Source organism: Abramis brama (assembly GCF_963993115.1).
Source record: "Abramis brama genome assembly, chromosome: 15".
NCBI lineage: Eukaryota > Metazoa > Chordata > Actinopteri > Cypriniformes > Leuciscidae > Abramis > Abramis brama.
This window is the reverse complement of record NC_139977.1, coordinates 3,769,448-3,794,967: the sequence shown is the minus strand read 5'-3', so window position 1 is coordinate 3,794,967 and position 25,520 is coordinate 3,769,448. Positions and strand designations below refer to the sequence as shown.

Genomic DNA, 25,520 nt, shown 5'->3' with positions numbered 1-25,520 from the left:
GGAAACAAGGATGCACAAATAAGAAATGCGAAGCACCCACTGATCTTCTCCTGCAGAGGTTGTCTTTTGTCGCACTATGACACAATAATATGACAATACGTAATGAGTTGTTTTTTGAGCTTGGTTTCCATAAAAGCTGTTTTAGTACAATGAATTAAGTCAAAAGATCAAGGAAAATTTGATTTCTCAATTCATGACCCCTTTAAAATGTTTGTGAATACAGGTCCAGTTTAGGATGAACATGATCCTTTCATATTTTGTAAAACGTGAAATCAGAGTCAGAGGTTAGATTCCCAGCGAACAAAAATGTTTAAAATATTTTGCTAACTTTCCAATTAAGTTATGAAAGCATTATTTCTGAATGTCCTCTGAATGTTTAAAACTTCTAAAGACGTTTAACTTGTGGGAACATTCCATTCTATAATTTTGAAAACTATAGGAATGTTACTTGTGAATGTTCTAAACATCCTGAAAGAAGAGTTAACATTTAAAAAATGTTAGGCAAAAAAAATGTAAAAAAAATCCATTGATATTGTCACGCTTTAGCAAAGCATGGTGTTGGAACACGATGAAGACGATTAATGTAAACATAATAACAAAAGGACACAAACAAACTCAGCATAAACGTTAACGAGAGACGGATGAGAACTGAAATACAGGCAGGGCAAACAAAGATGATTGAATGAACACGTTTCTGGAATATGTTTGTTCATTACTTTGAGAGAAAGTTGTCAAAACCTTGGCCAAATTTCTGAGAACATTCCCTGTTAGCTTGGTTTAATTATAGTATTTTTGGTTACCGGTTTATATTTAACAAACTTTTTTTAAAGTGAACTTTACAAAACCATCGTTTTCTTATTGATATAAAAAGACAAAACAGTAAAGAAAGAGACTTATCTTATTTTCTCAACGGGTTTCCTCAAGGTCACTTGTTCTGCACAAGCTCTTTATGAAAATTCCAGTGCAGGGGATTTTAATCAGATTAAAACTTATTGCACTCCGTGTGTGTCATGGAGGGGGTGACTTTTAATTCACTTCAGCTCTGTGTTTGGAAGAATGCTTTGTGTTCAGAAATCAGAAACTCCTTTGGCAACCATTAACCCCAAAATTAATCATTCAAAGTTTTAAATAGCTTTTGTTTTTTTGCGTAATTTTCATTGAAGGTAAAGAGTTCAGTCGTGGTGAGTTGTGTCAATCTGCTGAGGAAAACTCTATTACGGGAGTCTCGGATCAGTATGGGCTTTGCGGATCTTCTGGATGAAGTTGGCGGGTTTGGACGCTTTCAGCTGATTCATGTCATGCTTCTGTCCATCCCGGGCCTTCTGATGGCTTGCCAGAATTTACTAAATAACTTTACTGCTGGTGTACCGGAGCATCACTGTCGCATACCGAATATAACGGCCGCACTGAATGAGAGCACCTCATCACTCCTGCGCGCGTTTATCCCACTGGATTCATCACTGGCACTGTCCAAATGCACTCGGTACACTGAGACTCAGTGGCATTTAATCACAGACAAACTGAGTCACAGAAATGCGACTGAACTGCAGACAGAGAGTTGTGCTGATGGCTGGACATATGACAAGACTGAATTCAGCTCATCTATAGTATCAGAAGTAAGTTGTTTCATTAGCTCTGACACAAAATATGTAGGCCTATTTATCAACATTATAGGTCGAAATTTATACAGTGGTCGTGTACAAATGTTTTAGCATAAAAAAAAAAAGAAAAGTTTTGAAAGCTCTAAATAGGCTAAATATTGCAAATTCTGCACTAGGTTTATGCAAATTAGTGGCAATGAGATATGTCGACAAATTGTAGACATTGAGTCAGATCAGATTTAAGTTTTTTTCTATCGCAGCACGAGATGCTCTTTTCAAATCATGCTGGATAAACTCCATATGGAGTTTCATCATTTAAATCATTAGGTTTAGTCCATGCCAGCATACAAACGGCTGAAAGCAAAAGAAAACACACCAAATACTGACACATTCTCAAATGAACATGAATTCAACTTTTTCAACATTTCAATTGTTACAGCGATAATCGAATTTGCAATTTTATTAAATATTGTAATAAAATAATATTAAATGAGAAAAGTATTACTAGGGTCATTCTGTATCAACTCAACCGGCTCAAATGTTTGACTTTGATCTTTCTTTCTTTTTTTCTGTAGAAAGGCAAACATAAATAGTGATGATAACCAAAATATTAAATATCACATATGAATATGTACTGCGTAATCCACTGTTTTGTAGAGGGCGGTCAAAATTTTAATTTTCACCTGAGATTTGGAGCCAAATTAGAGGGGTGTAAAAATGACTTTAGAAAGATCAGATTTATGGTCTTTAGGTCAGCATCATTATTATATTTTTACACAGTGATTGGTAAGTGTATTAGTAAAATCTGTTTACTTTAGCAATCTTTGTTTAATTAAATGCTAACGGTGAGCGTTCAAAAATGGAAAAAAGTCTTCTTGTGTTTTTTTGCCTCAAGTTTGAATGCCTGTAACTCAAGAAGTACTATAGATATCTTAATATCTTTTTAGATTCCGGTTCTTAACAAACTTTTCATTTAGTATCTTCATTTTAAAGGGATACTTCACTTTAACTTCCATAGTAGGAAAAAAAAGTACTATGGAAGTCAATGGTTCCAGTTAACTGTTTGGTTACTGACATTCTTCAAAATATCTATCTTTGTGTGCAGCAGAAGAAAGAAATTTATACAGGTTTGAAACAACTTGAGGGTGAGTAAATTATGAGTTAATTATTCATTTTAAAGTGAAGTATCCCTTTAAAGGCCCTCGATGGATCAGTCTCAGAGATATGGAGATATTAATGCAGCGCCATGAGTAAATTGGTCATTTGCACACATTTTCAGTGGTCAAACCCCAAATGTGGGTCACTTTGCATACAGTTTTTTTCTTTTAAAGAGGAATATCCGAAGAACAAATAATGTGGAAACTAGAAATGTATCTCGTGTTTTTCTATCAACACCAGTAATTTTTTAACAGGTCCTAACTATGGTCTGCAGATGATTCATAAATAATCTTACATAACTATTCTTAAATTATTCTAAAACCTGTCCATCCTTCTCTGGATCCTGTGAGCAATGATTCAAAGCCACCTCCAACCCTGGAGATTGATGGATCTCCTGCTGATCTTGTCCGGGAGATCCTAGATTCACACAGGAGGGGTAATGGGATGCAGTATCTGGTGGACTGGAAGGGAAACGTATCAGAGGAAAGGTCTTGGGTTGCAGCCGCAGACATTATAGATCTATCGTTTATCAGTGACATTCAACACAATCATCCATATCGACCAGCACCCAGACCAGACCTTCCTGTTTATCATGCATCACTTCCTGTTTGTATCGTATTTAAACAATCAAGGCTGCGTTGAAGTCCAATTTTGTATGCCCTTCCCTCGCTAACATCTCAGATGTACGTCATTGCTTATGTTGCACGAGTGCCCACTACTGGCGGAACCCTTGCAATGTGTTTAAAGGCCCCGTGAAATCAAAATGTAAATTTTTTAGCTTTTAATATGGATATGTTAGCCTTAAGGTTATGAATAAGCTGGTGTGTTCCAAAACAATGACAAAATTTGCATTTAGGAGAAATAAGCGTTCAAGCTTACAGTCTCTCACTTCTAAAAAATGGATTACGTATTATTATGACATCACCGCGGACTTCAGCTTCTCATCACATCTTCTGTCCAATCAAATGCTCTCTAGAATCTAAAGCTCCGCCCCCTCTGCTATAAATACCACCTGGCCAAAGCCACCGTTGACACTTCACGGAGAAAAATGGGTTGGAGATGTGTGTTCGATTACACAAACCCTCAAGTTCAAATCAACTTTGTCTAACATAGTTTTACTGAAAATTGAGAAAATTTCCATATGTCAACGCTGTACCACAGTGGAATTGCAGTAATGTATTTCCCTATTGGGTTTTTTTTATAGATAGTAGCGTCAACAATTTGTTCTTTATTTATTTGAAGTGTTTTTGGTAGTATAGTTGTATTTATGTATAAATAAATTGATTTCTTCATTTCAGAAAATGAATACAGCAATATTTTACAGAAAGGGCAATAGGAAGAGTGCAGATTTAGCTCTTCATGTGCGGATGAGTTAGCCAAAAGATTGGGAATGATAGTGATTAAATGATAGGGATCTACTTATTTTTGGTTTGCATGAGTTCAAAGTATGTAAATCTATCAATTTCTAAAAGAAATAATTATCTTTTTTTTTTTAAAAAAATCTTTTTTTATTTTTATAATTAAACCTATTTCATGTCATAAAAACGTATTTGAAAAAAATATTTCATGGTTAGAACATAATGAGAGGGTTAAAAAGATTAAAGATTCCAGCTTCGATATTTGACCACTGTTTATGATAAAACTGGTTTCAGTGACATTCATTTCTTAATTTATGTAAGTGTAAAATAATCTATCTGTAATGTTTGATATTTTGAATTTTGAAATATATTCCATCAATCAGATCTAAAGATATTCCTCATGGCGTTCTAACACAAAAAAATACCACAGACGCACGTCGCCAAGTATATATCATGAAGCACTCGCGTTTGGTTCTCGCTCAAGAAGCATGCACAGACCGTAGAAAATGGCACAATATTATTTTCAGCAGACTCACGATTAAAAAGAGCTCAAACTCAGCATAATCCATCACTCAGATCTAAAGATATTCCTAATGGGTTTGACACACACAAACCCCCACAGGCGCACACAGAGCCTTGTAAATAGATGGAGCACTGATGTCGCGTTTTCATTCATAACTCAATAAAGCATGCATAAATTGTGGAAAATGGCACATCATTATTTACAGCAGATTGTTAAGATTAAAAAGAGCCCAAACTCACCATAATCCATCACTCAGATCTAAAGATATTCCTCATGGACTTCTAACACATGAAGTTGCACAGGCGCACCATGAAGTAGCAGTAGCAGTGATGCTATGTTGTTTTGAGGTGACGTTTCAGCTCATATATCCATGAAATATGCATGGATTGTGAAAATTACAAAGAGCCCAAAACACAACATAATCCATTGCGCTGATCACAAGATATTCCTCACAAAGTAATGCATACTTGACTAAAAAACAAGTCTCTCATCTTTCCGGGGTGCAATGTGTTTTCCCATTTTCCCGGTGTTGTGCCGAATTTCGACCCCCGCCAAATTATTACCCTCTAGTATTGATAGGTTTAGGATTAGTTGTGGGGGAGGGGTTAGGATTAGGGGTGGGGTTAGGATTAGGCAATCAGGTACTGACTTCAACGAGGGGGTAATCATTTGGCAGGGGGTCGAAATTCGGCACAACACCGGAACCGTCCGTGTTTGTTTTCAAATGTGGATTAACACAAAATATGTATAATTTTAAAGCTTAGAATCTTCGCTTTTTAAAGCATCTAACCACTTTGATCAACTCTGAACGAGAGCGGACTAGTTGCTCTAAACCGGAGTGTACCGCCCTCGGGCGCCACCTAGCTGTGAAAATATTCATTATCATATTTTTCCAAAAAATTGCCTTGATTAACACAAATAGTCATTTGAAAGCTTAGAGTCTGAACTTTACAAGTGAATGTAGCCAATTCGAAAAACTCATAATTATTGCTGAGTTATTAGCTGATAAATATAATTTCTTTTTTTCATAATCTATAAAATACTTTTTTGTACTATGTACTGTAATGTGTCAAAAACATCATACAGCTCATGAAACATTCACAGATCGTTGAAAATGGCACATCATTTTTTACAGCATATTATTACAATTAAAATGAGCCCAAAATGAACATAATCTATTGCGTTGATGACAAGATATTCCTCATGGAGGAACAATTTAAAAAATGCCCAATAGGGGGCGTCAAGGACTGAACAAAAAGGCTATCTTGGTTCCAAATGCTGTAACTTTTGATTCCTTTATCCAATCACCACAAAATTGTATCCAGATGCAGCTAACATGTAGGGACTTCACCAGTTATTCCATGTCAAATAAGAAAGATATGCAAAATCATGATAAAAATTATATATATTTTTTGTCTTTTATCAGCAGTTTCTCATCAGGAGAATGCCCAAATGTAATGTAATTTATATTTTCAAAAAAATTGAAAAGTGTTTTATCTAACGATACCTACCTTTTGACTCTTTTGTTTTTTGGGGTGCACTTATAATATTAGTATAATTTTTACATCAAAAATTGTCATAATTTAGAAATAAATGGCATTTTTCCTAACTTGATTTTAGCCCTCTGATTTGAACGCTCTGTTTGAAGGGGCGTGTCTGTGTGAGACTTCAGTGTAAACGCCCACTGCTGTGATTGGCTGACATATGAAATAGCTAAGTTGTACATGTGGAATTCTCTCGAAAACTTTTAGCATGTTTTTACTATTACAGTTCACTAATCGTGAAAAATGTTCATTATAGCATATTTAGTGGCATGAAAAGTTGCAATGATGAGCATTGTATCCGATCACAGACATGTCTGCAGCAATCTCGTCACTGTAACTCTATTTCTGCACACTAACGAATGCTTTCATCATAACTAACAGTGCAAACACAATGGAAATAAGAGATTCGTTGATTCTAACGGGAGTTTTGGCGAGAGTCCAGAACACTTGCGCGGTTTGATTTACAGTTCCAGCGATTGTAAAGGAACTATCGAGATGATCATTTAGTCAACAAAATGAGTTACACTTGATGCCCCATAGGAATCAAGTGAGGGAGTCAGGACCACCATTTTTGTCAAGCACAAAGAGTAAAAAGCATGTGTAATGTTTTGCAGTAACTCTTTTCTCTCATTTGTCACAGTGGGATTTAGTTTGTACACTTCGTCCACTCAAACAGATGAGCCAGACCATTTACATGGGAGGAGTACTGACAGGTGCCATTGTATTTGGAGGGTTATCAGACAGGTAAAGCATCCATAACTTTCTGTGTACATGGTCACGTCTTTGGACAAAACATACTCACATATGATGCCTTTTTGGAAAGTTTAAAGATTCAATAAATAGTACACATTATAGTATACATGATGTGCAAGTGCATTTAAACCTATATATCAGCAGGGGTTTTTTTACAAGAAAACAACACCACAATCTTTAGCTGCATAAGAACACTAATGATCTCGAATAAGACTCTGGTAATAATAAGACTGCTTAATAAAATATGTATAACATGCAGAAAGTAAAATGAGAACTGAAAGGTAGCCACCATGGATGAGATAAATATGATGCATACGCCATGAGCTCATATGCAGGATTACCACCTTTTTCAGATCTTCTAAACACAGTGTTGGATTAAATGAAAATATAAAATAACAATGTGACAACTCACCTCTCCCCGCAAGCTGAATCGCAAACAATTTCAGATATCTCAATGTTTTTTCAAACTCATTTGACCAGTTAGATAGAAAAGAACTGATTCAAAACAGCTGATAGAAAACACACACACAACAGTGATTCTCAGGTCGGTATACAATAATTTCCCATTATCACAGAAATTTTAATATAGAACTAAATTAAATGTTTTTAACAATTAACTTATTGACTAGAAATTTATTTAAAAGTGTACAGGCCCCATGAGACAAGTCTAAAATGTAAGTTTTTTTGCTTTCATCATGAATATAAATATAAACCTTGAGGTTAACTATAAGCTTGTGTGCTCCAAAACATTGACAAAACACATTTACTGTTTTCCTTATGGTGAATGGCACATAATCCACTATATAGGGTATAAGGAGCGATTCAGAGAGCATAAATATGCGTCCTATTGGGGCGAATTTAGGCAGCTTGTAACGGCCAAAAGACTGTCTGTAACAATAAAAAAAAAATCTTCTCAATACAGTCTCAATCAGTGAGTGTCATCCAACATACAATATACAAAAATGATTTACAAATAAAAAATGCAATGAAAGTAATCTCTCAAATTAAATAAGTACTTCTCTAAGTTATTTCTAACAAGAAGTTGGTGAACAAGAGGTTGGTATTACTAACAAGTACATGGATAATTCTTTGGATAATTGAAGGAAAGACATGCTGCCTTGATTCACTTCTCGCGAGAGAGACAGTGCATTAGACTTCTCTTCTGAAGGTTAAGAGATCATTTTGAAAATTATTGTTATATTACATTACAGCATGTAATATCTATGCATGCTTATCTGGACCACATCTCAACATTGTTAACAATTTTATGGACTACAAAAAACACTACAGAACCATTTTAACTGGTGAACTTCAGATTCAACTCTTTATTGTGTGTTTATATTCTCGTGTAGGTTTGGACGAAAGCCTATTCTGATTTGGTCATATTTTCAGCTCGCTGTCTTAGGCACATTTACAGCTCTTTCTCCGTCGTACGTGGTGTACTGCATCCTCAGATTCCTGACAGGAATGTCTGTGTCCGGAGTCATTCTCAATGGCATCTCACTCAGTGAGTGTCTCTCTTCACTGTCATACAGCATACCATATACAACAATTATTTACAAAGTAAAAATAAAATGAAAATAATCTCTCAATAAATTAAATGAAGTCAATCACTTTAAGTCAATTAGCAAAAGAAAAACTATAAAGGTAAATGTTTAAAGCAGTCGTTCCCTTTCAAGGGAACTTGGTGTTGACACTATGGGAAAGCCTCCAGCATTAAATGTTGAATAGGCATCTGACTCAGAGGAGTTAGATGTTCAGTACTTGATATGTTCATGTATGTTCAGTCAGCCAAAGATGCACGTTCTCATTCTTTTTTAATTATTACCATGTTGGGCTGCATGTCTATTTTTCTTAAATCATCAAATCATCAATGCCTAATGCTGATTGCTTGCTTTAATTGCTTGTGTTATACGAGAAAATACATAATTTTTGTCTACCTGATGTAATAGATTTAATGCAGATGTGGTTCGGGTAAGGAATTAAATTAGTGCCACTGTCTGATAATTGGTTGTGTGTTCTATTAAGGACTGCAGGTGCGGGTTTACCAAACATATAGCCGTATCTATATGGGCTGACCCCGGCTTCATCCCTGGACCCCCCACTTGAGTCGTATTGCCATCATTGTTGCAATGGACACGTCCTTCATAGCAGTCCTAGATGACTGGGTCCTACCGACTAGGAAAAAGGAAAGTATAAAGATATCTGAGGGCTCAAGGCTTTAAGTTGACAACAACCTTTGGTGCTTCCGCCCAATGGCCCCACTTTCCTCAAGCCCCAAGATGATGCGACTTATTGTCTCTAATTCTGAGAAAACTTTCTGGGCACAGGGCTTGGCTCTGCCACCCCAGCTGGGGATGCGAACAGTCCTGCCCCCAAAGGGGGAACCATCTTATGGGTCTGGTTTATTGAAAGCACTTTAAAGAGAGTTCAGTTGTTACCTGGTCTATTGACTGACACTCAGATTATGAGCTCTCCCTGTCAGTGATTCAGTGCTGTGTCAGGCAAGGCCTTTCTACACAATTCTGAAAAAACATTCTCAGGCATGGTGTTAACCCTAGGATTAGATATTTTTGGGTTAACTTTTGCTCAGCCAGTCTGTGATTGCTTTTCACAACTTGGTTGAATAGGCTTTTTAAGAGTCTTTCAGCCATGGTCTGCTCAATTGACTGAGGTCATTAGATCGTTCAGCTCTTTTCAGTGTTGTAACAGAGTAGGCCTGTCTGCACGCTTCTAAGTTCTTATGCTTTCACCTTCTGGGTTAGTAACTCATGTTCACTAAGTCTGTCATAGCCTTTCATAGCTTAGGTGGGCAGGTAGTTGTAGGCAATGGAAGCGAAGGGCCAAGGCATTCATTTTCAAGGCTCATGATGGTTTTGTAACCAATATCTCTCTTTTTGCGCAAATCTTCTTGTAGCATGGGGCTTGGCTCTGATATGATATGATATGATATGATATGATATGATATGATATGATATGATATGATATGATTGCCTTTATGGTGGTGTTGGTATTAACCCATTTAATCCCAAATTTTTCCCAGACCCAAAAATACTCAAATCATGTGTCATTAGTATCCCTTTGAAACAATCAATCATAATTTTTAGAAATGTTCATGGAAAAGTGTGTGAAAAAGTGTGTTTTATGATCGGTCACAATTGTGACCGGTGGGATACTGTGTTGTATCAACCATTGTACAGATTTAATATAGGTCTATTTGACCTGTGCAGTGTGTTTGTGTGTGTTTTTGTGTTTGTGTGTGTGTGTGTGTGTGTTTTTTTTGTGTGTTTTTGTGTGTGTGTGTGTGTGTGTGTGTGTGTGTGTGTGTGTGTGTGTGTGTGTGTGTGTGGAGATCAGACATCAGAGGAGACGTGACCATGTGCGAGTGTGTGTGTGTTTGTGTATGTGTGTTTTTGTGTGTGTGTGTTTCTGTGTGTGTTTCTCTGTGTGTGGGGAGATCAGACTTCAGAGAAGACGTGACCGTGTGTGTGTGCGTGTGTGTGTGTGTGTGAGTCTGTGTGTGCGTGTGTGTGTGTGTGTGTGTGTGTGTGTGTGTGTGTGTGTGTGTGTGTGTGGAGATCAGACATCAGAAGAGACGTGACCGTGTGTGTGTGTGTGTGTGTGTCTGTGTGTAAAATTAGGTAGAAAGTAAGGTAGAACAGTTAGCCTATGTGTATTAGTATGTAGATACAATGGTTATCCCACCGGTCACCGTTGACATGTTTGTGAGTTCTATGACCACATTAAACAAAGTTGAGTAATTGCAAATGCATATATCAATACTAGACACCTTAAACATGATGTGTACCAAAAATCTATGGCCTATCTTTATGTTAACATACTTTACCACCCTTTTCTTTGGGAGCTTTCTTGCTGCCATCCTCTTCTCTTGGCGCAAACAGGAAGTAAACAGCTCTGGTCATGTGACAATTTACAGTAAACATGCGACACTGCATATATTTCTTTGAGACCCTTTATTATTTCAATATCTGCTGGAAATGCATTGATAGATCATTCAGTAACATTTTTATAGCCTTAGAAATGAAACATTTTTTTACGGTCACTATTGTGACCGGTGGGATTCCCATAGAGTCAACACTAGAACACAGCATTGAGTTACCTTATCTCAGGCTACATTTAACCCAGTTCCCTAAGAAGGGAACTAGATGCTGCGTCACATTGCCATTCTTCTGGCATGTCTACATCATCTGTCTCTGTTAACCAATAGAATTGGCGTTTTCACTCGTGCCTCAGACATCGGTCATGCTGGAGGTGTTCCCATAGCATCAACACTGTGATACAGCATCTCATTACTTGTGTAACAAGGGTGTTACATACCTAACCTGAGATGTTTCCAGTCCTGGTGATGGGGACCTACTGCTCTGCACACTTTGCACATATCCCCTATTTAACACACCTTGATCAGATCATCAGCTGATTAGTTGAGAGCTCCATGAACTGAACTGAGTGTGTCAGATAGAAAATGCGCAGAGTGGTGTGTCCCCAAGATCAGGATTGAAAACTGCTGGGTTAAAAGACATTTAATATTAGTATTGAGCTGACTGCACTATTGGATGAAAATAAAACTGAATTGAGCTAAGTAATTACACTATCGTTGTTTCATAATGAATGAGTTTTGCTACTGTGAAGCTGCTTTTAAACATTATATATTGTATAAAGCTCTATATAAATAAATGTGACTTGACTTGAAATGTTTGTATATATTGTATAAAGCTCTAGATAAGTAAATGTTTCTCGACTTGACTTGAAATGTTTGTGTTCTCAGAGGTGGAGTGGATTCCCACTAAGACTCGAACTCTGGTGGGCACCTTATCATCTTTCTTCTTCACGTTTGGTCAGATGGTTCTAGCTGGAATCGCATACAGTTTGAAAGACTGGCGTAAAATACAATTGGCCGTCTGTCTCCCTTTCTTCATCTTCTTTTTGTACAGCTGGTGAGAGATTATTCAAATAACTTTTTGGTGCTGAATAACTTCATAAATAATGACATTCTATATTACTGATGTTTGTGACTAACTGGAATTATTCGAACAACCCATGCTCACTGGAAAAAAATTGCTTGTTTTGACATTTCTGCAAAATGATATTACATTTCTTTTTGCATGTTGAATATTAAAAATCAATGAACAAATTTCAACAAATTTACTGTCGCTGACACACCAACTCTTAAAATGTAGGGTTTAAATATGACATTGTGGTGCCATTCATGTGCATTCAACTCATTTGATCTTTTCAACATCATTTGAATGCACCATGAATCAGCAGAACCAGGACTGAAATCCGTAATAAACACTGTTGCTGAATTACTACAAATAAATTTAATTAAATGTCAAGAGGTACACGGTAAAAAGAAATCCTGTGCAAATACACAGTAAACTACTGGCAGCAGTAGTTACCAGCATTTTACTGTAAAATTATGATTTGTTACTATTATTTTTATATTATTTTAATTAACAGCACAATACTGTTTTGTCAGCCTGCTGTCACAGATACTCGAGATAGGAGATGAACTCAAAAGCAGGGATTTATTTACCAAACAAAAAAAAGAAATCAATAAACAAAACCAAAAACACGTTTGTAGCAAAGTTCAGGGAAGGAGGAGATGGGAACTGTCAGACGTAAACTTTAATGTGAAAATAAAAAGTAAACAATAAAACAAAATGAAACGGCATCCACCTCACAACCGACTGCCATACATAAAACATAAAATGGCCCAGGATTTGTCCTCTCTCGCCCTTCATTGTTATCTGTCCTCCTTACATCCTTCTGGAGCTCCTTTGTGGGACTCAAGAAAAAGACTTTAAACTTTGTTCAAGACTGGTGTGTTGCACAGGTGTCACTCATTAGCGTTCGTTCAAATTTCCTTTGCAACATCTCCGGGAGTGAAGTGAAGAAGTGAAGTTTATAAATCTTAAATGATCTTGAAATTGTGCGGAGCTGAATTGTTTCCAATCTCCGCTTTGTAAAAGCAGCCTAATTAATGTCACTGACATATAACAGAGCACCAGTCAACGTCCAAATCCGTTTTAGTGGGAAAAGTACTTAAATTAAGGAGCCATGGATTCAGGGTGCAAGGGCAAAATAATAAACAAAATAGACTGATGAATAAAACATGTATAATTAATTACCTTATCAGGGAATAAACAAAATTACAAAGAAACTTCCCTAACTCCCTTTAAATAAACAAATCACAAACAAAGTCAAAATAAAGGGCAGGACACCCCTATGCTCCTAAAACATAAGAAAGAACCAAATTAAATCATCACAAACAAACAAACATGATCAAAAGAAGGTTTTGGGATCTTTTGACAGGAGGAGGAATCCGGAGCTCTTCACGCCACAAGGCCAACGCCAGCATGAGCTCCACATCTTCAATTAGCGCCGCCCTTTTAAAGCGTGCATCAGTAGAGTAAGAAATGGATTTTCTTGGCAATGATTTTTCCATGGTGGTCACCAGGTCTTTCCCCAATCAACTGCAATGATTGGGTAATAGTTAGTTTTGCATAATTAAAATAATTCTCAACGTCCCAGCAATTACGAATATGAAATTGTTTTGAAAACTTCCAATGTTGAAAAATATCTTGTTACATAGTTAGTTTGCCAACAAAGTGAAACATTTATGTGTATTAAACATGCTTTATATGTCTTGGTTGTGACAAATAATGTTTACGTACTATATTATATTATTAAATAATGTTATATATGTTATAAAATATATTATGTTATATTTGACAGGATAACTTACGGTGAATTTACTTGTTCTTATAGGCTATTCATTGTTCATCCGGTCTGGTCTGGTCTGGTCTGTTTATTTCATTTTGTTTGTATGTCAAGTTAATCTCTCGCCATCTCTTTGTCGTCTTTCCTTAATTGTTATTTGTGTGTTTTTAAAAGCAATATTTTTCTTGCCTGTCTCTCTTATTTTTTTAGGTGGAAGAATCAGTCTGTCTCTTTGACTTGAGTGCAGCAAATCTGTTGATTACTCTTTCTAGCTCAATTGAGTTAAAAGATTCCTTTTCAATTGAAAGAACATCAAGGTTGTGAAGTCTTCCCTGACCCATAGTTCGCCTCAACCATGTGTGCAGGTGTCTCAGGGCACTGAATGATTGTCCACATGTTGTTGCTGACAAGCAGTGTTAGTACAATCTGAAAACGTTTTTTGAGAAAGGGGAACCTGTTACAGTCCAGCAGGCGGTATAGAGTGAGTATATCTGGAATGCTACCTTTTTCCTTCTTCCAGATTTACTCTTTGCAGATATTTGTGCTACCCATCTGTGATGGACAACAGACACTCAAACATTACCATCATGTAGACCACAGGAAAACTTGCACAACTTCACCCTGAGGGATACTGCAACAGGTGTTACCAAGTGCATTTGTCAGTGCCGCACTCGTACTGACTCTTATTCTGCCTGACAGAAAGAAAAGCTCGTAGCCTACTGAAGGCGGAGTGTTTTGACCAATCAGATGAAAGGGGCGTTTCAGCGCCGCCCACGTGTGCAAATGAAATATCGAACCCATAAACCGATTTGTAAACCACAAACGAAAAATCAAGCCAGATCCCCATTTTTCACGATTAGTTTTTTAAACTAAACTAAAAAACGAATAAACGAGCTGGTTTTTTAATGGATTAATGGTCAATTAATCCCTCATTATCTCCCCTACTTTAGATCCTCTTGTGTTCAGTCTTTTGTCAGACCGTTGTTGTGAGTAAAGCTTTTCCTGTGATCAACTTATCCTTGTCTTGCTGTGCTTCTTCAGACTCTAAGTGTGTTTTTGTTTTTGTTTTTGCGTTTTGATTTTTTGTCCTGCTTCCACTGTCTCCCTCTCATCCTGCCAGGCCTGGTTTCCTAGACTGCCTGCCCAGGTGTTATCTTCTGTTGGGACTTTGATGTACCACCCCAGACCCTCTCTGTGTGCTCATCACCTTCTTCAGGGAATTCAGTGTGACTTGGACACTGCGTCGGGTGACGCTATGATTGGTTTCTTTTGAGAAGTGCTCTCCTGGTCCAGTGGACATTTATTTGGACTTCCTCTTTTCTTTTTGTGTTCCTGTTTTTTTTTTCCTGGGCTCATTTGAGAGCAAAATAAACTATTCTGTTACCTGCAACTGAATCCGTGTCTCTCCCTGACAGAACGGTCTGACCATAAAATGGATTCAGCAGGTGCAGACCAAGTCAGAAACGCAGTGAGTCAACAGGGCGTTCTTCTGGGACAGCATTCCAGCCAGTTAACTGCCACTTCACGGGAGGTTGAGTGCCTGACCGCCCAAGTAGTGGATCTCAATCTCCAGATCCAAGAACTCCAGCTAGAAGCCTTGGCCAGCAGATCAGCTGCTGCGTACGGCCGTTCTCTACCTCATGCTGAGCCCGAACCCCATGCCAATAGTCCGCCACCCTACGACGGGGACCCCAATTCCTGCCGTGCGTTCCTGTCTCAGTGCTCCCTTGTCTTCGCACTCCAGCCTCAACGTTATGTTACGGAAGAGTCCCAGGTGGCCTTTGTTATCACACTTTGTCAGCCCATCAGTAATCCGGGGAATCCTGGTGGGCGCTACTCCTTGTCTCAACTCTCCCATCTCACGTACCCTGCTAAATGTTTCTATTCAATATCAAGACACTGTTCACTCCTGTTCAGCCCTGATTGACTCAGGTGCTGAGGGCAACTTCCTGGATGTCTCCGTTGCTATGCTGTGGGGCATTCCTGCCATTCCTCTCCCTTCTCCTATCTCTGTCCGCTCCCTTAATGGTCTCCTCATCACCTCCATCACCCTTTCCACTCCTTCCATAAGTCTTCTAGTCTCCGGCAATCACCGTGAGGTGACTGAGCTGTACCTTCTAGATTCCCTGACTGCCCCCGTTGTCCTTGGGTATCCGTGGCTGGTGCAGCACAACCCTCACGTGGATTGGTCAGACAATTCTTTGTTCTCTTGGAGTCAGTCTTGTCTTGCGTCATGTTTAGGTTCTGTCTTGTCTCCTGGCTCTGTGTCTTCTGTTTTATAGGTTGAGGAGGCCGATCTCGCCGGAGTCCTGGTGTCAGGTCTTCAGTAAGTCCCGGGCCACATCCTTGCCTCCTCATCGACCGTATGACTGCGCCATCAATCTCCTCCCAGGCACTTAATCCGCCCAAGGGTCGTCTGTATTCCCTTTCTGATTCTGAGAGAGAGGCCATGGACAAATATATCCGGGAATCCTTAAATGCCGGCCTCATCCGTCCCTCTTCCTCGCCCGCTGGGGCTGGGTTCTTCTTCGTTAAGAAGGATGGCTCCCTGCGACCCTGCATTGACTACCGGGGTCTAAATGACATCAATATAAAGAACAGGTATCCTCTGCCTCTGATGTCATCAGCTTTTGAGTTGTTACAGGGAGCCAGGGTCTTTACCAAGCTAGACCTCTGTAATGCCTACCATTTGATCCGGATACGTGAGGGGGATGAGTGGAAGACAGCCTTCAACACCCCAATGGGACACTTTGAATACCGAGTCTTACCATTTGGGGGTACCATTTCCCTGAGGGGGTGCCCGGTGGGTCAGTTGTTTGTGCCGGCTGCGCTGTGTCCTGAGGTCCTTGAATCCTTGAATTGAGGACATGAATCCAGAGTAGCCTGTCATCCGGGGGTTCGGAGGTCGCTGGCTGCCATCTGTCAGCGATTTTGGTGGCCATCCATGGCCCAAGATGTCAGGCAGTTTGTGTTGGCTTACTCGGTATGCGCTCAAAATAAGATGTCTAACCGTTCTCCTGTTGGTCTGTTGCAGCCATTGCCCATTCCCTCTCGCCCTTGGTCACACCTGGCCCTTGATATTGTCACTGGTCTTCCCCCATCGAGAGGTAACACCGTGATTCTGTCAGTGGTGGACCGCTTCTCCAAGGCGGCCCATTATATCCCCTTACCCAAGCTCCCCTCCGCCAGGGAGACGGCACAGGTGGTGGTGGACCACGTCTTCCGGATCCATGGTCTTCCGGTGGACGTGGTCTCCGACAGAAGACCCCAATTTGTCTCCCGGTTTTGGAAAGAGTTCTGTAGACAGATCGGGGCTTCAACGAGTCTGTCTTCAGGTTTTCACCGTCAGACCAATGGGCAGGCCGAGTGAGCCAACCAGGATCTCGAGCGAGCTCTCCGCTGCCTGGCATCACATAGTCTGAGCTCCTGGAGTCAGCAGCTATCGTGGGTGGAATATTCCCACAACTCCCTGCTGGTAGCATCTATGGGTATGTCTCCTTTTCAATGTTCTGTGGGTTATCAACCGCCCCTTTTCCCAGCACAGGAACCCGAAGCCGCGGTCTCGTCTGCCTTGGCCTTTGTCTGTCGGTGCCGTCGCACCTGGAGGAGGGCTGAGGAGGCCTTGTCCCGGGCTTCCAGACAGACCAAAGTGGCGGCTGACCGTCACCGGACTTCGGCTCCCCAGTATGTGTGCGGTCAGAAGGTGTGGCTATTCACCAAGGACCTGCCTCTCCGGGCACCTTCTTGTAAGCTGGCACCCAGGTTCATTGGGCCATATTGCATCACCAAGGTCCTGAGTCCGGTGGCAGTGCGGCTCAAGCTTCCTCACACTCTTGGTCGGGTTCACTTACACGGGCTGAGTGCAGTTGCATGCATATATCTCCATACTCTTCTGTACTCCTATGAACTGAATTCTTATGTTCTCTGAATGAACTGAGGGCTTTCTTCCAATTTTTGTAGCCCTGACTCTGCAGTTTGTCACTGTTGATTCGAATTTGCGACAGCAATAGCAAAATGCTACATTTTTGTCTATTGAGTACTTAAGCCAGACAAAACTGTCATACCATTTTAAGTTGAATGCTTTCATTTGAAACTTAAATTAGCTCATTGGATATTGGGCAAACTTCACTTATTTAGGGCCTATCTCAAAGTCATCCTTGTCTTTTCTGGCTCTCCCTAAGTCATTTCCTATTCTTTCAGCAGTCTCATGCTCTTCCCTTCTGGATAATACTGGATAAAAAATAGAGATTCTGGGGAAATATTTTATGTTTAAGTTAAAGAGTTCAGATTCAACCCTATATAAATAACATAGCTGTTGTTGGGGTTATCTAGCTCTTCCTCTGATTCACTACAAATGAAAGAGTCATCAAGTTAGGCTAGTATTATAATGCCCTGTTGCCTTAATGATATTAATGCTGCCTCCGCATGTTTTGTAAATATGTGGAGTGCTAGAGAAAGGCCAAATGGAACACGTTTGAATTTGTATGTTGTTTCCCCGAAGGCAATCCTTAGAAATTTCCTTTGTTGGAGATGGATCTGGATGTGATAATAAGCATCCTTTAGGTTGATTGAAATGAACCAGTCTCCCCTCTGTACAGAATGAAGCAGGGATTTGTGTCAACATTCTGAATCTGTATTTTCTCTTGTACTGTATTTGTTCAAAGATCTGAGGTCCAAGATATGGTGGATTTAATGTAACTGTGCAATGTGACCAACTGGCTAAGCTATGTGTTTTTGAGTACTAGCTCATGAGAGTCAGTATGACGAGCAGGACGAGGCAGAGGGCCGTGAGAGAACGGCGCGAGGCTTGTGGCGTGATTGCTGATGAGCGCCACCTGCATGACGCACCGGTTTCACCGTTCTCTCGCGGCCCTCGGCCTCGTCTCATGAGCTAGTACTCAAAAACACATAGCTTAGCCAGTGTATTATTCTCCAACCCATCACACTTATGAGCTGGTGAATTTATGGCATTTGACAAATGCTTTTATCCAAAGTGACTTTTTAATGCATTCAAGGTGCAGAACAAGTTTCATCAGGTCCATTCCCTGGTAATCGAAACCATGAGCTTTAATTGCTGGTGTACTGCACAACTGTTTGGTTCTAGGTTCATGTTTTTAATTTACTAATAAGAACTGGGAGTGATTTTTAGTCCTGGTCCTGGGCATCCATCGCTCTGCACATTTCCTATAGCTGTGTCCAAATTTAGAGCCTGCATCCTTTGAAGCCTGCATTTGAGAGCCGAAAGCTTCACAGTGGCGTGACGTTCAAATGCAGCCTTCAAATGTGTCCTTCTTTCCCTGGGCCACGAAGGATAGAATGAGTGGCCATGCTTTCACAGTCCACGAAGGTCTAAACGAGCATTGTTAAATGAGATGGTCTAGCCTACTGAGGATTACTTTTGTGACAGCTGCCGTTGACGAGCAGCATTAATGTTTGTGCTGGACTTTTTTGAAAGTTAGATTAAACTGTCTGAAAACAAAACAGGGTTCACAACCTGTCTAAGGGTACATTTAAATGACAACGATGTGCTTAAAATGGAAAAGTTTTACCTTTAAATTTTCCATGTACAGACAACACCATTGTCAAAAAGATCCCCATTCACATGGATCCGCGAAAATGTCTCGGCTTATGACTGCAACCATTGTTCCCTGAGAAGGGAACAAGACACTGCGTTGATGACGACACTATGGGGAACGCCTCTTAGCGTGAAGTATGAATGAAACTTATCCAATCCTATTGGCGTTGCGTGATGACGTACCGTGTGATGGCATACACAGAAGCTACAAAGGGATGCCGGCACACAACAGCGTTAGCTTCACGATGAAGCAAGTCGCTCCCAGGCAGGAGGAGGCGTGGCAAAGGGAAGCAGTGTCTCGTTCCCTTCTCAGGGAACAAGGGTTACAGTCGTAACCCGAGACATTCCCTTTCGAGGGAACTCGCACTGTGTCAATGACGACACTATGGGGAATAAAATGCCCACAATGTCACAACGAAGCAAACTGCGCACTTGATAGGCCAGGGAAGTAGCCTGAACTATACAGTTGCTGATGGTCTGTTTAGAAGTGGGGAGCCTCTTCTTGGGTGACCTGAAACACACCAGCAACTGGTCCGATTTCCTCCACTGAGAAGACCTTTGAAAATAGATATTAAGTGCTCTAACAGGGCAGAGCAGATGAAGTCTCACATCTTCCGCCATCACATGAGGTGGATGATGAAATGCCTGCAGAACCGTTGACCTCGCCACATTCGAAGGCACCTTTGGTACACAGCCCGGTCTGGGGTGCAAGATGGCCAAGACGGGAGCAAACTCCAGGCACTGTGGAGATATGTAGAGCGCCTGGAGATCTCCTACTCTCTTAAGAGAGGTGATAGCAAGGAGAAAGGCCACATTACGTGACAGGTTCTTGGCCGCAGCCTACTCTAGAGGTTCGAAGGGGGCCTCAACCAGCCCTTCGAGAAACCACTGCCTGATACCAAGTGGGGACTCTGGTCCGAGTCGCAGGCCTCATCCTCCATGCACCACGGAGGAACCGTACGACCAGCTGATGCCCTCCCAAAGGACCATCACTTATAGGAGCATGGAAAGCCGCAATGGCAGCCACGTACACCTTAAGTGTGGACGGGGTAAGACCAGCAGGGAAGCGATCTTGGACGAATGGGGCTGCCAGAAGTAGACTGACTCTGTCGTGTCGGACTCTTTCCAGGACCTCAGAGGTCCCAAATGAGTTAGGACCTATTTTCCGACGGTCCTAAATTCCGCCTTCTCAGGAGGCTGTGAGCGAGAGCGCCTGAGAGCTATCCCAGACTATCTGAGGGGGAGCTCTAAAGGCGACACTCTCCTTCTGACCCTGCCGGTACGAGAAGCTTGATAACAGCTGAGGCTGCCCCCTGGTGGCAGCCTTTTTAGACCTTCACTGGTGAGGGAGATATTGCCTTAATGCTGGTGACTGCTTCTTTGTCTCTTGGAACCTGACACCGAGTGCATTAACAGCGTCGCTGAACAGGCCAGTAGGCGAGACAGGGGCATCAAGGAGGAAGGCTCTGTTCTTCTTCTTGATGCCCAACAGATTAAGCCACAGGTGCCTCTCTGTGGTTACCAGCGCTGCCATGGAGTGGCCGATGGCACAGGCCGTCTCCTTGGGAACCTGGAGAGACAGATCTTTGGCTTTACGCAGCTTGGCAATATCTTCAGCTGTGGGACCCTCGCCCTCATCAAGGTTTTTAACAGGCCTGGTAAGCCTGCAAAGATGGCCATGGTGTCCAGGCTCGCACCAGCCCGACCCGCCGCCATATAAGCTCTGCCCACCAAAGCAGATGTAGTTAGGCAGGGTTTGGTGGGCAGTGCCGGGGCCTTAAGGAATGACGCAACATCAGGGGAGAGGTAGCTGGCCAAAGCCTCTTCCACCCGCGGCATCATCCCATAACCGTTCTTTCTAACCCCCATGATGTTGCTATAATCCAACACCAGGGGATTAGGCAGGCGAGATGAAAAAGGCCTGTTCCATGACCCCGGCATGAAGGCTATGATCTGTGCCTTTCTTGTGGCCAACTAATATTTAATTTGGCCACCGCACGAGTTACAACCTCCACGAGCTCCTTGTACATGGCTGTAGTCTGAAATGGCAAGGCTTCATTTTCTAGATCCCCCACCGCGATGCTGAGCACATCCACATCCAAATCAGATAGCTGTAGCACCAGGCTCTCAACCCGAGTGGAAGCAGCCACGGGGCGGGCTTCCGCCCGGGGAGTAGAGGGATCGGAGCTAGCAGGCGAGGATTGAGAAAGTGCTGAAGCAGTCTCAATTCTACTGCCATCTCCATCTGCAAGCCGCACGATCTGAGCCGCCGCGCCGCCCCAGCTGACTCAGGACCTGAACCGTGAGGAGCGTGAGCCTGACCGGCTTCATTGAATATAGCCAGGTGGGAGTGTAGCACTTGGATAGAGAGTGACTCACAGTGGCCGCAAGCAGCCCCCTCGAGGGCTGCCTGGGCGTGCTGCGCTCCCAAGCAGTACACACACAACTTGTGTATGTCCCCACCCTTAATGAAATGAGGGCAGGGATGCACACACTTCTTGAACTGCTCGCTTGCCATTATATATATATATGATTTCAGACAGACAACACCAAATAGACAGATATACAGTAGAGAGCGCTTGCTGAAGAGCGAAAGCTAACGCTGTTGTGTGCCGGCGTCCCTTTGTAGCTTCCGTGTAAGCCTTCACACACATGCCAATAGGATTGGATTAGTTTCATTCATACTTCAGACGCGATACACTAAGAGGCGTAAAAACCCTGTATTCTGCTGCCAGGTCATTAGATGGCGATGAAACACTATAGACTGAACACGAAATATGCATGACGTCACCGTGTTCAGAGATTCGTGTTTTTGTTGTTTGCACTTTGAAACACTTTTTCAAAAGTTTGCATTTTCAGGTTTCCAAAACGCCAAAATGAACGGGCAAAACGCATAAAAAGTTGTACGTTTTTATATATACCATTTTTTTTGTAACGTTAGATATTTAAGGTAAGTTGAAACCCAATACTTTATAAAATTATAATCTGTCACTTTCAAAAAATCATGAGTCTTTTGTCATTTTTCAGCCTGTACAGCAAATGACAGTGTGATTCTGTTGATTCTGAATATGATTCTGAAAAGGTCACCAGTGTGTTTAAAATGTATGTAGACTAATTAGAAAATATAGAAATTCTGCATACAGTAAAAAATAATGTTGCATGCATTAACTAACTGAAAAAATGTCTCCATGTCAAAGGTGGTTCTCTGAATCTGCTCGCTGGCTGGTGCTGAATGGTCGTTCTGAGGAGGCACTGAAGCGTCTCCAGCACGTAGCTAAAATCAACGGCAAGCCCGAGATGGCAGAAAAGATCACTTTAGAGGTTTCACATCAGCCTTTCATGTCTGTGTCATTATTAAACACTATACTTATCGAAAGTTTAGGGTTGTTTTTTAAATGATATTTATTCATGTGATGGCAAAGCTGAATTTTCAGCGGTCATTACTCCAGTCTTGAGTGTCAAAAATTCCTCCAGAAATCATTATAATATGCTGGTTTGGTGCTTTTATTATTTTCTATAATTATTATAATAATTATTGTTATTTCAGTTGAAAGAGGTTGTACTGCTTAGAATTGTTTTTGGAAACTGTGATACATTTTATTTTCAGAATTCTTCGATGAATATAAAGTTCAAAAGTTTGATGAATATAAAGTTAATATTTATTTATTAGAATATTTGTAACAATATGCTTATCTACTGTCACCTTTGATAAATTTAATGCATCCTTGCTGAAGATGTTTAATTTTGTTTAAAAAAAAATTAAACCAAACTTTTGAACAGCAGTGTGTGTGTTTTATGGACATGCTGATGTTTAGGTGCTGGAGTCACACATGCAAAAAGAAGTTCAGTCTAGTAAGGAAATGTATACTGCGCTTGATCTCATGAGAACACCAACCATGAGGAAGATATCCATGTGCCTTATGTTCGTCTGGTAAGAATCAATTTGAACATGTCAGTGTTTCAATGTCTGTATGCAAGAAACCTGGATGGTGGTCTTTTATGTATAAATATAAATACATAAATTAAAAATCAATAATAAAAATGACTACTGTTCTTCCTAATAGGTTTTCGACTAGCTTTGCATATTATGGACTGGCCATGGACCTGCAGAAGTTTGGGGTGAACATCTATCTAATGCAGATCATCTTTGGGGCTGTAGATTTTCCTGCTAAACTGGTTGCTCTTCTGATGTTGAGCTTTCTGGGCCGACGTTTGACCCAAGGCTTGTGTCTCCTTGTGTCAGCATCTGTAATATTTGCCAACATTTGTGTTCCTAAAGGTAAGACAATAGCTCTCTTTCTATTATGATGCCATTGACGCTACAATCATTCACCTAATGCAATGGCTAATCACCTAATGTGATGACACGGATTTTAAATAATAATTATAAAATTTAACAAACCCTGCTCCTGGAGGGCTACCTTCCTACAGGCTTCAGTTCCAACCCTGCACAGACATAGCTGGATGTGGTTTTCAGGTAATCCTGAGCACATTAATCCTCTGGTGCTCTTCTGTCATTTTTGAACGAAAATAATTTAGTAAAGGTTTTGGCACTTGCAAAGGAGGAAACCCAAGGTCTAGCTAGGACCAAGGAACAGGACCGGAGCACACAACGTTTTAATTAATTTATTATTGATAAATAATGACTAACGTTTCGACGGAAAGGATGTGGTAGAGTTAATATAGGCCATGAAATTCTCCAATTCAAACAAAGTGCCTATCCAAATGAAGAAAACATCATCGATGTATCTCTTCCACAGAGGGATTTTAGATGATATAGCTCCTCCCAATGAATTCTTACTGACATTGTCGGAAGTCATTTTAACAATGAACTATTTCCAATATGCGGGCCATTATTATCTACAAAAGCGTGGGGTCAGTATGGGGAGTTGCTTTGCACCGTCGTATGCATGCCTAGTAATGGGTTTTTGGGAAGCTAAATTCATTGGTAACCCTGTGAACAACCTATTCCTCCCTAAAATCCCTCTGTGGAAGAGATACATCGATGATGTTTTCTTCATTTGGATAGGGACTTTGTTTGAATTGGAGAATTTCATGGCCTATATTAACTCTACCACATCCTTTCCGAGATTCACAGTAGAACACTCTATAGACAATATTAACTTTTTAGATTTGACTATTTACAAAAATTCCCAAGGAGGTTTAGAAACATCGATCTATCGTAAACCTCTTAGTAGAAATACTATCCTCAGAGCAGATAGCCATCATCCTAAACAACTTATTAAAAATATTCCTATTGGCCAATTTTTACGGCTTAGAAGAAATTGTAGTAGCGATGCCGAGTTTGAGCGCGGAGCAGTAGAAATGATAGAACGCTTTCGAAATAGGGGCTATACTGAAAGCGACATCTCCGCAGCTTATGAACGAGCTAGATCGACGCAACGATCACATCTCTTGATTAAAACCAAACGCGTCTCTAGGCAAAGACTTTGCTTCTCCACAGAGTTCTCTCATATTGGCGGAGAAATAAAGCATGTGATTAAGAAACACTGGCACATCTTGCAGAGCGATCCAGCTCTTAAAGATATATGCGCAGAACCGCCGCGTATTACTTTTAAGCGTCCTCGCTCACTGAGAGATAGGTTGGTTCACACGACCATGAGCCCTTCATTAAAACCTACGTGGTTGCCGGCTCCTCCTTTGGGTTTTTATAGATGTGGACATTGTACCTATGGCTCTAACTCAAATGATACGAAGCAATTTTTCCATCCTCAGTCAGGTAAAAAATACAAGATCAACTCTTTTATTAATTGTAACACCACCCACGTGATTTACATGTTGAAATGTCCATGTGGTCTAGTGTATGTAGGTCAGACTAAACGCCCCCTTAAACTACGCATTGCAGAACACAAAGCAGCAATTCGGAACCGTAATATGGACTATGCAATTGCGAGACACTATGTACAAGCTAATCATGGCTCTAATGCGTCCTTAAAATTTTGGGGTATTGAAAGAATTCTACCCTCCCAACGAGGCGGCGATATAGTCAAGTCCCTACTACAAAGAGAGGCGTTCTGGATTTTCACTCTTAACACAGTGGAACCTAATGGTCTTAATGAGGAACTAGGCCTCTCATGTTTTTTATAATTCACACTGTGAGGCACTTCTATACATGTTGCTAGCGGATATTTTTACATTTATATGTTGTTTTTTTCTTTCTTTTTTTCTTTTTTTCTGAAGGTGTTGTAATTTTAATTTTTTTTTTCTTTTTTTTTTCTTCTTCTCATTTTTATTCATTTAATTTTT

At 40.6% G+C, this 25,520-nt stretch overlaps 1 protein-coding gene across 1 annotated transcript in view; it reads left to right on the top strand.

Moving 5' to 3' along the window:
• Positions 1–1,033: 1,033 nt before the first annotated feature.
• oatx (organic anion transporter X) overlaps positions 1,034–25,520 on the top strand; it is a 30,082-nt gene continuing 5,595 nt past the window's right edge. The window contains exons 1-7 of the mRNA XM_084138221.1: positions 1,034–1,616; positions 6,825–6,928; positions 8,290–8,444; positions 11,724–11,892; positions 22,451–22,574; positions 23,069–23,184; positions 23,318–23,532. Of these exons, the coding sequence (XP_083994347.1) occupies positions 1,236–1,616; positions 6,825–6,928; positions 8,290–8,444; positions 11,724–11,892; positions 22,451–22,574; positions 23,069–23,184; positions 23,318–23,532 (1,264 nt within the window). The 5' untranslated portion in view covers positions 1,034–1,235. The remainder of the gene's footprint in view (positions 1,617–6,824; positions 6,929–8,289; positions 8,445–11,723; positions 11,893–22,450; positions 22,575–23,068; positions 23,185–23,317; positions 23,533–25,520) is intronic.